At 32.2% G+C, this 11,128-nt stretch overlaps 1 protein-coding gene across 1 annotated transcript; it reads left to right on the top strand.

Moving 5' to 3' along the window:
- The first annotated feature begins 7,525 nt into the window (after nucleotides 1–7,525).
- On the top strand, nucleotides 7,526–10,123 carry LOC142355412 (uncharacterized). The gene is made up of 3 exons (XM_075407600.1): nucleotides 7,526–7,611; nucleotides 8,715–8,909; nucleotides 9,525–10,123. The coding sequence occupies exons 2-3, from the start codon at nucleotides 8,772–8,774 to the stop codon at nucleotides 9,822–9,824; spliced, it is 438 nt and encodes a 145-aa protein (XP_075263715.1). The 5' UTR covers nucleotides 7,526–7,611; nucleotides 8,715–8,771; the 3' UTR covers nucleotides 9,825–10,123.
- The last annotated feature ends 1,005 nt before the right edge of the window (nucleotides 10,124–11,128 follow it).

Here is an 11,128-nt window from a genome sequence, read left to right as displayed (position 1 = left end):
ACAGAAAATAGAGAGTTGATCAAGAAAAATAATTGATGAGAGTCAAAAAATGGCCAGCATAGTCGATAAACTAGAAAACAAGGAAGGCATTACGCCTTTGCTGCAGATATGGCAATCAACAAATGAGGTGAAATTAAGAAAATAATGCAAAAACAATTCTATTAAAAAAAACTGAGCTCTTAGCAGTTTTTTTCAGGTTTTGAGCTTGTCTTTTCCCTTTTTTTGAATTCAGAGCAGCTGGATAAAAAATGTGTCCCTAATTTGCTAATTTTCAGTATTTGTCCCAGCTTTTATTCAAACGGCTGATTTTTTTCTGCATTTGTTTTACCATGACAATTTTTCGATTCAGCTTTAAAGCGAAGTAACTACCAAGTACCGTAACTGAGTATTTTATTGGACTTCCTTTGATCAAAAAGACGCTTTGTTTTGTTTCAATCAACTTTTGCTTCCACTGTTTCCAATGTATTTCAGCTTTCTTTTACATGCAAGGAAAAACAAAACAAACAAAATAAGTTGTTGTTGTTGTTTTTAATTTAATGACCGGCAATATATGTTTTTTGATACAATCGCTGCCATTAGCTGGAATCTGCTTTCCTTTTGAAAAATTTTTTTCTAATCGTCGCGATCTTTATTGGAGCATTCCAAAATAAACGTTTAAAGGTTGTTTGCAAATCTGTTTTCATTTTTGTGGTTCTCTTACATAATGCCTCGCAAAATCGCAAAATCGTTCCATATTTTTTATTTAATTGGCTTCAACCGGAAATCTTGGGCAAAAACTAAAATAATATATATGAAAACTTGTTTTATTTGTAATGAATGACAACAATCTTTGGTTATTCACAGCTTTGAACTCGATTTGTTTTGGAGCAAAAAATTTTGCAAAATACCTCAAAATCTTGTTTCCTGTGACCAAGGAAAATTTGAAGTTGAACTTCGAGAAAAAATAAACTGAAAAAACAGAACGAAGACTTACAAATGCATTGATTTTTCAGGATTTTAAAGGAAACAAGATCTAAAGCTATTAAAAGTCCATAGCTCCGTAAAGAAATTAAAAAAATGGATATTTACCTAATAGATAACTTTTTGTAATAACGTAATAATTTTTTTTTGTAATAATAAAGGTCTTAAAAACAAATTATCTACAAAATTCAAGATTTTATGATATCTTATGAAAATTCTCTCAAAATTTTTGAGTATCTTCAGCACAAGATTGTTTCCCACAGAAGATTCAAATTCAATATCTGAAACATATTATGTAATTTTAAAATTTAAACTTGGAAACCTAGAAAGAGAGAGAGAAAGAGAGAGAGAGAGAGAGAGAGAGAGAGAGAGAGAGAGATGGACAGAGGGAAACGAATTTGAGAAAAAAATGATACCAAATTGAGGTTCATAATATTAAACTGAATGCTCCTCATTATTTTTTTAATGAAACTTTATAGCTGTTCAGACAAATTTTTCTCAGCTCCTCGAGTCAAAATGAGAGGAGCTATAACTTTGAGATAGATTTTCAAAAATCATGAATAACTTAAAAATGAAAATTTTGCAATGATTCGTAATTTTTTTTTTGAAAACATTGTCTTCAAAGGTTAAATTTTTCTAGCTATGGAGCAAACTGAAACCAAATTGTTGGCAAACAGGAAAATGATTTTTCATATAGCACAGAAATAGAGGCAAAAATGACAAAAAATGTCAAAATAACTTGAAATTGTTTGTCAAATTTTGTTAATTTTGCAAAGTTTAGGTCATTAATGTTTTTAAAACGATTGTTGTGTTCAAAATATCAACCAAATAACTTTCGGTATATTGTTTTCAGTTTTTAAATTTTTCATGGATTTGAATTCTATATTAACCGAGCTTTTTAATGGCACCACTCTTATCCGTGTGATGTGTGTAGAGAAATTTAGCATTGTTGATTCATTCCAGAAGAAAAATTGAGGCGTTTCAATCATTTAATGGCAATTGAGGTCAAATACAAGTGCTGCCTCCAAAAGCAAAAATAAATAAAAAAATTAATTAGAAGCAATAATTGCACAGCTGTTCAGATCTAGTTTTGATACGATTAACAAGTTAGCACAGTAGCAAAAAGTTGAATTAACATTTAACGCTGCCCCTCCAGAAGCAGCTAAACGGGAGAGAAAAGAAAAAGTTTTGTTCCGCTGCGACCAATAAATGAATAAAACATTTTTATTGTCTTACCTTAACAGATATTTTGTGTCCGATGTTTTTCCGTAACTCACACTAACGTTAGCGCTGCTTTCAAGTTAGCCCTGACTCGGATGCTAGACCAAAATCAAGTATGCCCGGGGCCGTACCAGACGAAAATTGCTTACGTCCAGAATTTGGTGCGCTCAAACACTTTCATATGAAACAGCTTTTTGTTGATTCATCTCTAGACTTTTTTTGCGTTTGTTTTTTTCCGGCACAGTCGTTTTTAGGTTCAATTAATCGATGGTCGCTTGTTTTTATCAGATTACAAGTTTCCAGAGATTTCTACTCCAATGAAAATATTCATCATAAACTTTGCCAAATATTTGACTAACTCATTTTAAAATTTCATCTTAGATTTTTAAAAATACATAGTTTAATTTAATTAGAGCAGCCAACAGGCAGTCGATTTCGATGGACAATCAGACGCTAATTATAGACTAAGAAAGAATGAAACGCGTTTTTATCACAAGACATTATGGCTGGTAGAAATCTATCTAAAGAGTGTTGCTTAAACATCCACTAACTAGATAAAGTTTAATCACGAACCTGTTTCCGCAGTCTAGTCTCGTTATTTTGACATAGATAAGCCTAACAAAAATTCAATTTTTCAAATATGTTGCAAAAATACAAATAGAGCTCATATGCCGCGAATACAAAGGCAAAAAAAGTGAAAAAATTTTTTGTTCCAATCCACAAATTGGGGTCAGTTGAAGAAAAAGAAAACAGTACATACCTGTGTTGAGTTACTGGTCTTACTATTAACAACGTTGGACACACAAACAGGTTCATAGCAGTGCAGGAAAACTTTTGATCAGGTAAAAAGTTATTCAAGAATCAAGCTATGATTATGTAAAAAAACTTATTCAAAAACTTGGAAAAAATTTGTAAGCTTAGTTTTAGCCGTAGATGTGATAAGAGGTAAAAATTGGATTACGCGAAAACCTTTTTTGTTGATATTAGGTTAAAATTTTTAATTGAGATACTGCGCACTAGGCGAAGCGAACGCTACTTATCAAGAAGAACACTCCTTAAGTAATCTGAAAACAAACTATATCTACGTTTGGTCTCATGTTTACGTAGCTGGGAGTTGTCAGTAATAGAGCTGCGAATAAAAAATTTCGTCAGTAATTAGCATTAAAAACAAAAGCAAAATATTTTAAAATAGTGAGCACCAAAGTAAAAATTAAAAAAATGTCTGATTGTTTGAATCCCTGATAATGTCAAACCTATCCCTGATTTTGCCGCGTGCCCAACAAAACACCCATGTTTTAAAAGTGTTTGTTAATTATACCAACTCTTGAGCAAAAGACTTAAAATAATAATAAAAAACAATGATTAATTTTGAATAATTATCGAGTTAAATTTGCAAAAAACGGCAACATTTTAATTCCTGAAGACTTTAAAGGGCGCCGAAATTACACTAGCCTTATTTCAGAGTTTAATGAGATCATCTCAGCGATTTCTAGGTCTTCACTTTCGGCAAACTTAAACAACAAGGACCAAAAAATCATATTTTGTGCAATTTTGATGAAAAAAATCAGAATTTTGGAAATGAAACTCCAATCAAAGATTTCAGCAACACTCTTCTATCTCATATGGTAACAATAACACTCTACCGTTAAAAATATATTCTGCAATGTACCAGCTGATTCCATATTCTGCAATGTACGTGCTGTTTAATGATACCACTCACATCTCTCTACTATGGATATATCGATCAGCCAAAATTCTTTGAACAAAAAACCCATTTGAGCATATATTCCTCCCTCCCCACTAAAGTGGGGGTCGGGACAAAAAAGTGTGTTTTATTTCTAGTTTAATATGGCATACGAGGGCAGGGTATCAGTTTCGATCTAACTTATTTAATAAAGAATTTTTATTTAAATTGATGAAATATTGGTCAAAAATGACGAAAAATTTGAATATAAACAACGGAATTCACTCTATTTTTCTCAAAAGTTTAAACTTCCATAACACACTGTAAAAAACGGAAATCAAAAATAGTTTTTTCAATTCCATACTCTACGCTGGAGGAGCTTTCTAAAGATACCAGTCTCAACTCTCTACGATGAATATATCGATCGGCCAAAGTTTTCTGAATAAAAAAAACCCATTTGAGTATATAGTTCCTCCCCCACAAGTGGGTCGGAACAATAAAGTCAAATGCTCCTAGTTTTAGTATTCAGTACAATTTGTGCAACCAAATACAGTCAAAAATTTTCCTGTTTCCTTTTTTATGCATACGTATGCATTGAGTTCAAATAAATTCGACAATTTTGCTTATATAATTGCCAAATAACTCTTTAAAGTTTAGATTGAAACAATGAACACGCTGTTTTCCTATTTTTTCACAGTTTATTCCAAATTATGTTTGCCAACGTTTTAGCAGAGCAACAAGAGGTGTCAGTTTAAATTGATTAAAAAACTTCGGGAAAACATTAAAATTTACATGTTGATTTTTTATTCGTTCGCACCAGAAGACACATGTTAGGGACCCGCGTGACTAAGTTATGATTTCAGGTGGATTATCATTTGGCACTATTAAGTAATTAATTGCTGATTGCCTAACTTCCACAAAAATTGAATTTTCTTGCTTAATGTCTACAAAACTAATAATAGCACCTAATCGAGTTTTCACCTAATATATTTCACCTTGTTTCGGCAGCCAGGTAAGCAAATGAGAACAATTACGTAACCAGAGAAGGGACAAAAGCGTAGCTGAGAAGCCTGCTGAATGTTTTGTCAGCAGTAATTTTGATTGTATCACGAACATCTTAGCATTAAAAAGGCAGTTAACGTTAGGATAACTGCCAAATTTTTATCATCTCTTTACAAAAGCAACTAGCATTTCTTCCCTAACTCCAGTATTATAAAAATTATCAGTTTTACAACGGAAATATTAATTATTATTTTCTAAATATTGGGAGCCCCAGATTTAACCAAAAACAGCAAACATTTTATTTTTACTCAAAACAACACAGCTTAACTATTTTTTGAAAAAAACTTAGTTACAAAGGATTTCTGCAGCATTTTACTAACTTTGCCAAGATGCGAGATCATTGAGCATTAATTTGAAGTTACATTTAGGAAGTTAACAATTATTGGGTCGATATATTTTGATAAATTATCAATTTTTTGTTGTTGTATACCAATGAAGTCTCGACTTTTGAAAACTTGTTGGGAGAAAATTAGTGGTTAATAAGTCCCAGCAATTTTACATCCGCAAAAAATGAAAAGGGAAAGTGCAAGAATAAGAAAAACGTTGGGTGACACCTACTGCCATGTTTTGTCTTTTCTACTAGTCTATGACCTTTTTAAAACGTCATAGGTGTGACCTCAGTATTTTTCCCACTTTTTTTAATTTGCGTTTTTTTTCGCGAAAAGGAAAGAGCAAAGGGCTTTTAAATTTCGTAGGGAAACGCTCGGCGAAAATTAAATTCAGGATTAACCAGTTGTTATCCCCACAAAAATAAACGAAAGCCGTTAATTTTTTTATAGTTTTTCATAGTGTATAATATTGACCAAAATTGTTTCCTTTTCTATATAGTGGCGGTAAATTGAGGCTTAATTTAAATTCAAAATAATTGAAATTTACAGTTTTCAAAACAATTTTAAAATTAATGACTATAATTTAAGAACAATTTGAATGCCTTCAGAAGTTTATCTATTCTACAATTTTCCAAAAATTTAAAAAATGAGACATCAACTGTCGGCGTGATATTTATATTTGTTAGTAATTAGCAATTAGCAAATACATAGTTGTTATCATTGAAATCTCATCTCCACTATAAAGTCAATTTTGTTGCGTAAACGGATTAAGATGTTTCATATCAATTGACTGAACTCAAGTTCACATTGCAACACATTTTTCAAAATGTCTTTTTGTAGTCCATATAAAACAAAGTTTGCCTTATATTGCTTTCCAGTCATTTTTTGTGTCAATGCAAGATGTGTCATTCCCCTTTAATAAAAAATGCGGTGCCAAATCATTCTGCTTTTCTAAATCCGACTGCAGTAACCAGGCGTGTGTTGAAATTTTTATTAAAGGCAATGAGTGAAAAAGGTAGTTTTTGACTATTATTTATTGATCTTTGAACAATCTTCTAAAGGGCGTCGAAATATGAACGATGAAAATAGAGCGAAGAAAATTTATTGCGACATGATTTTGTGGGTGCGGATGTTTCAGGGAGTTTTCTTGGGGATTTAAAAAAAATTGGAACAAAACAGACAGTTCAAAAGTATGTCTAATGAAAAAAAACATGTTTTTTATTGATTTTCTGACTTAGTCTTTCGTTTCAAAAAATTATTTTTTGTTTTTGGTGTAATCGTTCTCGAGGAATGTTATTGTTTGATAAATATATAGATGTAAAGTGGCAGAAATTTTATGCATACTATGAAAAAACACCCACATTGTTTTCTAGCTTATTGACTCGGTTTTCACAATGACTTTGATAACTAGTATTAAGTGAAAAAACGTCTAGACTGAGGTACGTTTTTGCAAAAATGTTTCTTTCGAGAATCGGATATTGAGTAATAGAGTTTCTTTCAGTTAAGAGCATTATTTGGAGATTGTGTAAACGTTAGGTAAGTTTAGTATATGGAAATTTTCTGTTGTTTTGTAAAGTGAGACAAAAACCAGCTGTTTTTGCGAAACATATTTCCATCAATGTTTGAGTAACTTTTCTAATTTTTCAATCTGCACTCGTGTTATATAAACAACACAAAGTGCTATCGCTGTCTATTCTGTCGTCTCTCGATAAAACCCGATCAATGACTTAAATTCTCAGTTTTAAGAATGAGAAATTGACCTTCAAAATTTCCTTATAAAAATTCGCTTGAAAAAGTTTGCGATTGAGAGAAGTCTCAGCATTGTTTTACGACATCATTTTTTCATGTATGGACTTTCTAACTCCCATTGAAATCTTCTGTTGTGCTGGTCTGTCACTCTTAGAAAAATAGAAAAAATGAAATACAAAATCGAAGACCAATTATTTCATTCAAATGCAGTCCCATGAACTAAAATTACTTACATTTTGAAATCAGTTGATCCGATTGCAGTTCTTTGTGTTGCCACTTTTTTCATATCATGTCAAAATTGCGCTTTTAGAAAATGAATTTTAACATTATTGCTGTTTAATTAATTAACTTCACAGATAAGACGGGCGGGGCCTCGTGAAGTCTTAATCTCTCATTTCAACGGCGAACTTTCACTTTTCAGAGCATTGAACTTGCTAATTAGAAGGAAGGAGTTGCCAGCTATTGCAAATGTGAACAAAATTGGGCGTGAGGTAATTAATATTACCAGGAGTTAGCAGTTGTTTACATTAATTTTTTCGTATAAATACTTGTAAAATTGATCAGTTTTTGATTATCACACCACTGAAACTTCTACTCAGTTATTTGGTAAGTTTATTTTTATACTAAATTGGTCCAATTCAACTAGAGCTTCATACATTAGAAACATCAGATTCAAACTTAAAAGTAAAATTTGAGAAAAAAATGTTAAAAAATAGAATATCAAATACAATAATACACTCATATAATTGTTCAAAAATTTTCAACACTCGTTGTTTCCTTTCATAAATAACTCGTTGTTTCCTTTCACTCGTTGTTTCCTTTCATAAATAAAAATAAAAAATATCTCAGATTTTTTCTTAGATTTAACTCAGATTATATAGAGTTTGAAGGCAATCATCTTTTACATAAAGTGACCGCATCTTTAACATCAAGGTTTCAATTGTTCGGCTCGAAAACTTTTCAATTTGATGATAAAATCTGCTAATTTTGTGGCTTCTAACTTACAACCAACGGAGAGAGTCTTTGTTTTTCGCTGATATCAGCTTTTTCTAAAAATTAATTAACCAGGAAGCTCTAATTTTGTCGTTTCTTACGGACTAAGGCAGACCCGATGTGGGCTCCTTTTACAGCCTTAAAGTATAAAGGGCTACTTATTTCTGCGCGCGAAGTAGACTTACCTATATCTCTAGGACTAACCGACTCTGTAAAACACTTCTATTATTACGGAGTAAACTTCTATTATTACGGTGGTTAAGAAGTATAGCACCGGAGTCAATGGTATACACATGGTGTATCTAACTAAAAGACTGACTATAGTTAGTTCAGTTCTCTCTATACAAAAGAGGATAGTGTCTTCTCAGTCTCTGATTGGTTGAAGGTGAACATTTAGTATTTCTACTGCTACAGGACTACGCTTTTAAATTCTATAGATTTCGGAACTTTCAAGCATTTTGTAAAGCATTTGAGATTAATAGCTATAATATTACAATTGCTAATCGACTCCGACTGTTTAGAATTGCTAATCGACTCCGATTGTTTAGAAATATCTTGCAAAAGACTCTTCAGCCAGATCTTGCCAGATAACCGTCCTTCGCAATATCTTGCAAGACCTGGCAAGACCTCTTGCAAAATATCCGTTTGACGCTTGATTCTTGCAACGTAACAGTAGGCAATAATAGCCAAGGGAATTCACCTGATGACATTTTTAGTTCCAAGGAGAAGATCTTCCTTCTACAACCACAACAACTCACCCTCAACTATCAAAGATGAACCCTATGAACTTGTACATCTTGTCAGCTGTTCTGGTTGCCTGCACCATTGCAACCTCAACTCCAGCTACATCTGACCCATCCGTTCAACCTCCTTGTGAGGATGAAGAGGAGGGATTTAAGAAACTCAAAGAGGTTGGAAAAAAGTCCCCAAATACTTTAAAATGTTGCTGTTTTTTTCCCTCGAACCCGTAACTACGCACCACGGAGTTCTCGCATAAATTTATTTTATATTGATAAATATTAATATGTTGATCGTTTTCCAAATATTTGCGTTTTTGCGCTGATTTTGTGAAGCCACATGGCTACTATATAAAACTTTAATACATTATTGAAGTGTTGTAAAGCTTCAAGAATTGATTTTTGAAAGAAAATTCAGAAATTCTAGAAAAATTCTTGTGAAAACTTTTGCAATTAAGATAGGACTTGCTAAAAAATCTTTTTTCACTCATTTTCCATAACTATAGCAAAATTTCATGCACTGTCTTATTTCAGTTAGATAAAACCATGATTTTATTTTTTAATTCAAACATATTTTTTATTAAACTATTTTAAGAAAACCGAACCTTAGTTTGTTATGAATTAGAAAATAATAATGTTTGATTAATAAATTTCTAACATGTAACATTAACCAAGTGGTTAGTTTCATTTACATGTTTCAGATTTTAAAAAAATAATAATTTTAAATGCAACGCCTGCTGATAGTTGATGTAAATTGCCGATTTATACCGATACTTTTTGTCTTCACAGGACCTGCAAGACTTTGTAGAATACTTGAAAGACGACTTGAAAAACACATACCACGATGTTAAAGACGACATCACCAAGACCTTCAATGACCTCAAATCCGACATCTCCGACACCATCAGCGACATCAAATCCGACGTCTCGGATGCCGCCGACGACTTGAAAGAGAATGCCGAGGATGTGAAAAATGATGTTGAAGAATTCGTCACTGATGAAGATAACTACATCATTTTGGGCGTGATTGCCGCTGTTTTGTTGGTCCTCCTCTACTTCTGCTGTTGCCGATCGTCCAAGAAGGATTAATGGGAAAAACAACAACAAACCGACACAAAATAAAAAAATAAACGACAAATAACGACTTCAATACTTTTATAGAATAGACTCGACGTGTGAACAGACTCACTTATAATAACTGACTACATAGTATTTGACTAGAACTGATCTCAGCAAGTACTCATTTCTTCAGAACTTGATGGTTTCCTCTGACTAAAAGATTTAATTCTTTTCTTAAACTAGATGTTAGTGCTAATCATTTATAGTTCTGTTGTATGGGTTAGACTTGCAACTACTGAAAGCGACTGAATAAACTATGACTATCAAAATAGTTTTGCTTTTATTATTCTGATAAGAAATTGATAATTCGTATCAAATTTGGAGGTCTGCAATATTTGATTCTAACTCAATTAGTTACTTCTTTAAACCTCACGAAAACGAAACTTAACGCCGCATAGTTACACCCAAAGTGTCCCGGGCAAATACGCCAGATCTGTGTATCTACTGTTCGTTTTTTTTTGTTAATACATTGAAAACTAAACAATATTGCGAAAACAATTCTTTATCTAATCAGGGCAGAACTGAAGGGATTTGCGCAACCCGTGTTTGCAAAGTGTCCTCATTTTAACAGCGGAATTGAAATACAAGCTTTGTATCCTATTTTTCGCAGGGCTCTGTAAAACATTCTAGCACAAATTAGGCATCTAATGTTCGCAATTGGGGTTACTCTATTCCCACCTATATGTATGAATGTATTTATAATCTGCGGTTAATGTATCCATATCCAACAATTGTGACTAATTTAGTGCGCGCTTTTGAGCATCTAAAAGTCATTTAAAACTTGATAATATACCTTATATAGCTTCGATAAATTTACCACTATGTTTTCATTTGTTTTCAAGTGTAGGTCGGCAAATATACAGCAACTCTATCTACGTGATAATGTCCAAAATAAATAAAAGCATGTCCACAACAATTAAGATGTGTATTAAAAACCAATGTCAACAAAATTATAATGTTTTTTTTCTATCACAATTGAAACATTCCTGATAAGTCTTCAGTTTTAGGTTTGTGTCATTTAGAATCTGTTTCTAAAAAAGATAAAATTGTAGTTGATTCAGCTATTTCTACCAAAAAGCGTAGTTTTTAGGCAAAATTTTCTGTTTAAAAGACAAAGGTTTCCTCTGTAGCAACTTCTTAGCACCTCTTATTCGGCCATAATCACTAAGATTCACTCAAGATATTTTTCGGTTAAAAATAACAATCGAAATCGAAACTTTTTGCTCCGTTTTTTTTCAATTAACGGGTGGTTTTCTATTGAATTCAGCAATTGA

Source organism: Convolutriloba macropyga, unplaced genomic scaffold (assembly GCF_964194025.1).
Source record: "Convolutriloba macropyga unplaced genomic scaffold, txConMacr16.3 SCAFFOLD_1685, whole genome shotgun sequence".
Taxonomy (NCBI): domain Eukaryota; kingdom Metazoa; phylum Xenacoelomorpha; order Acoela; family Convolutidae; genus Convolutriloba; species Convolutriloba macropyga.
This window is presented reverse-complemented; position numbering and strand designations above follow the sequence as displayed.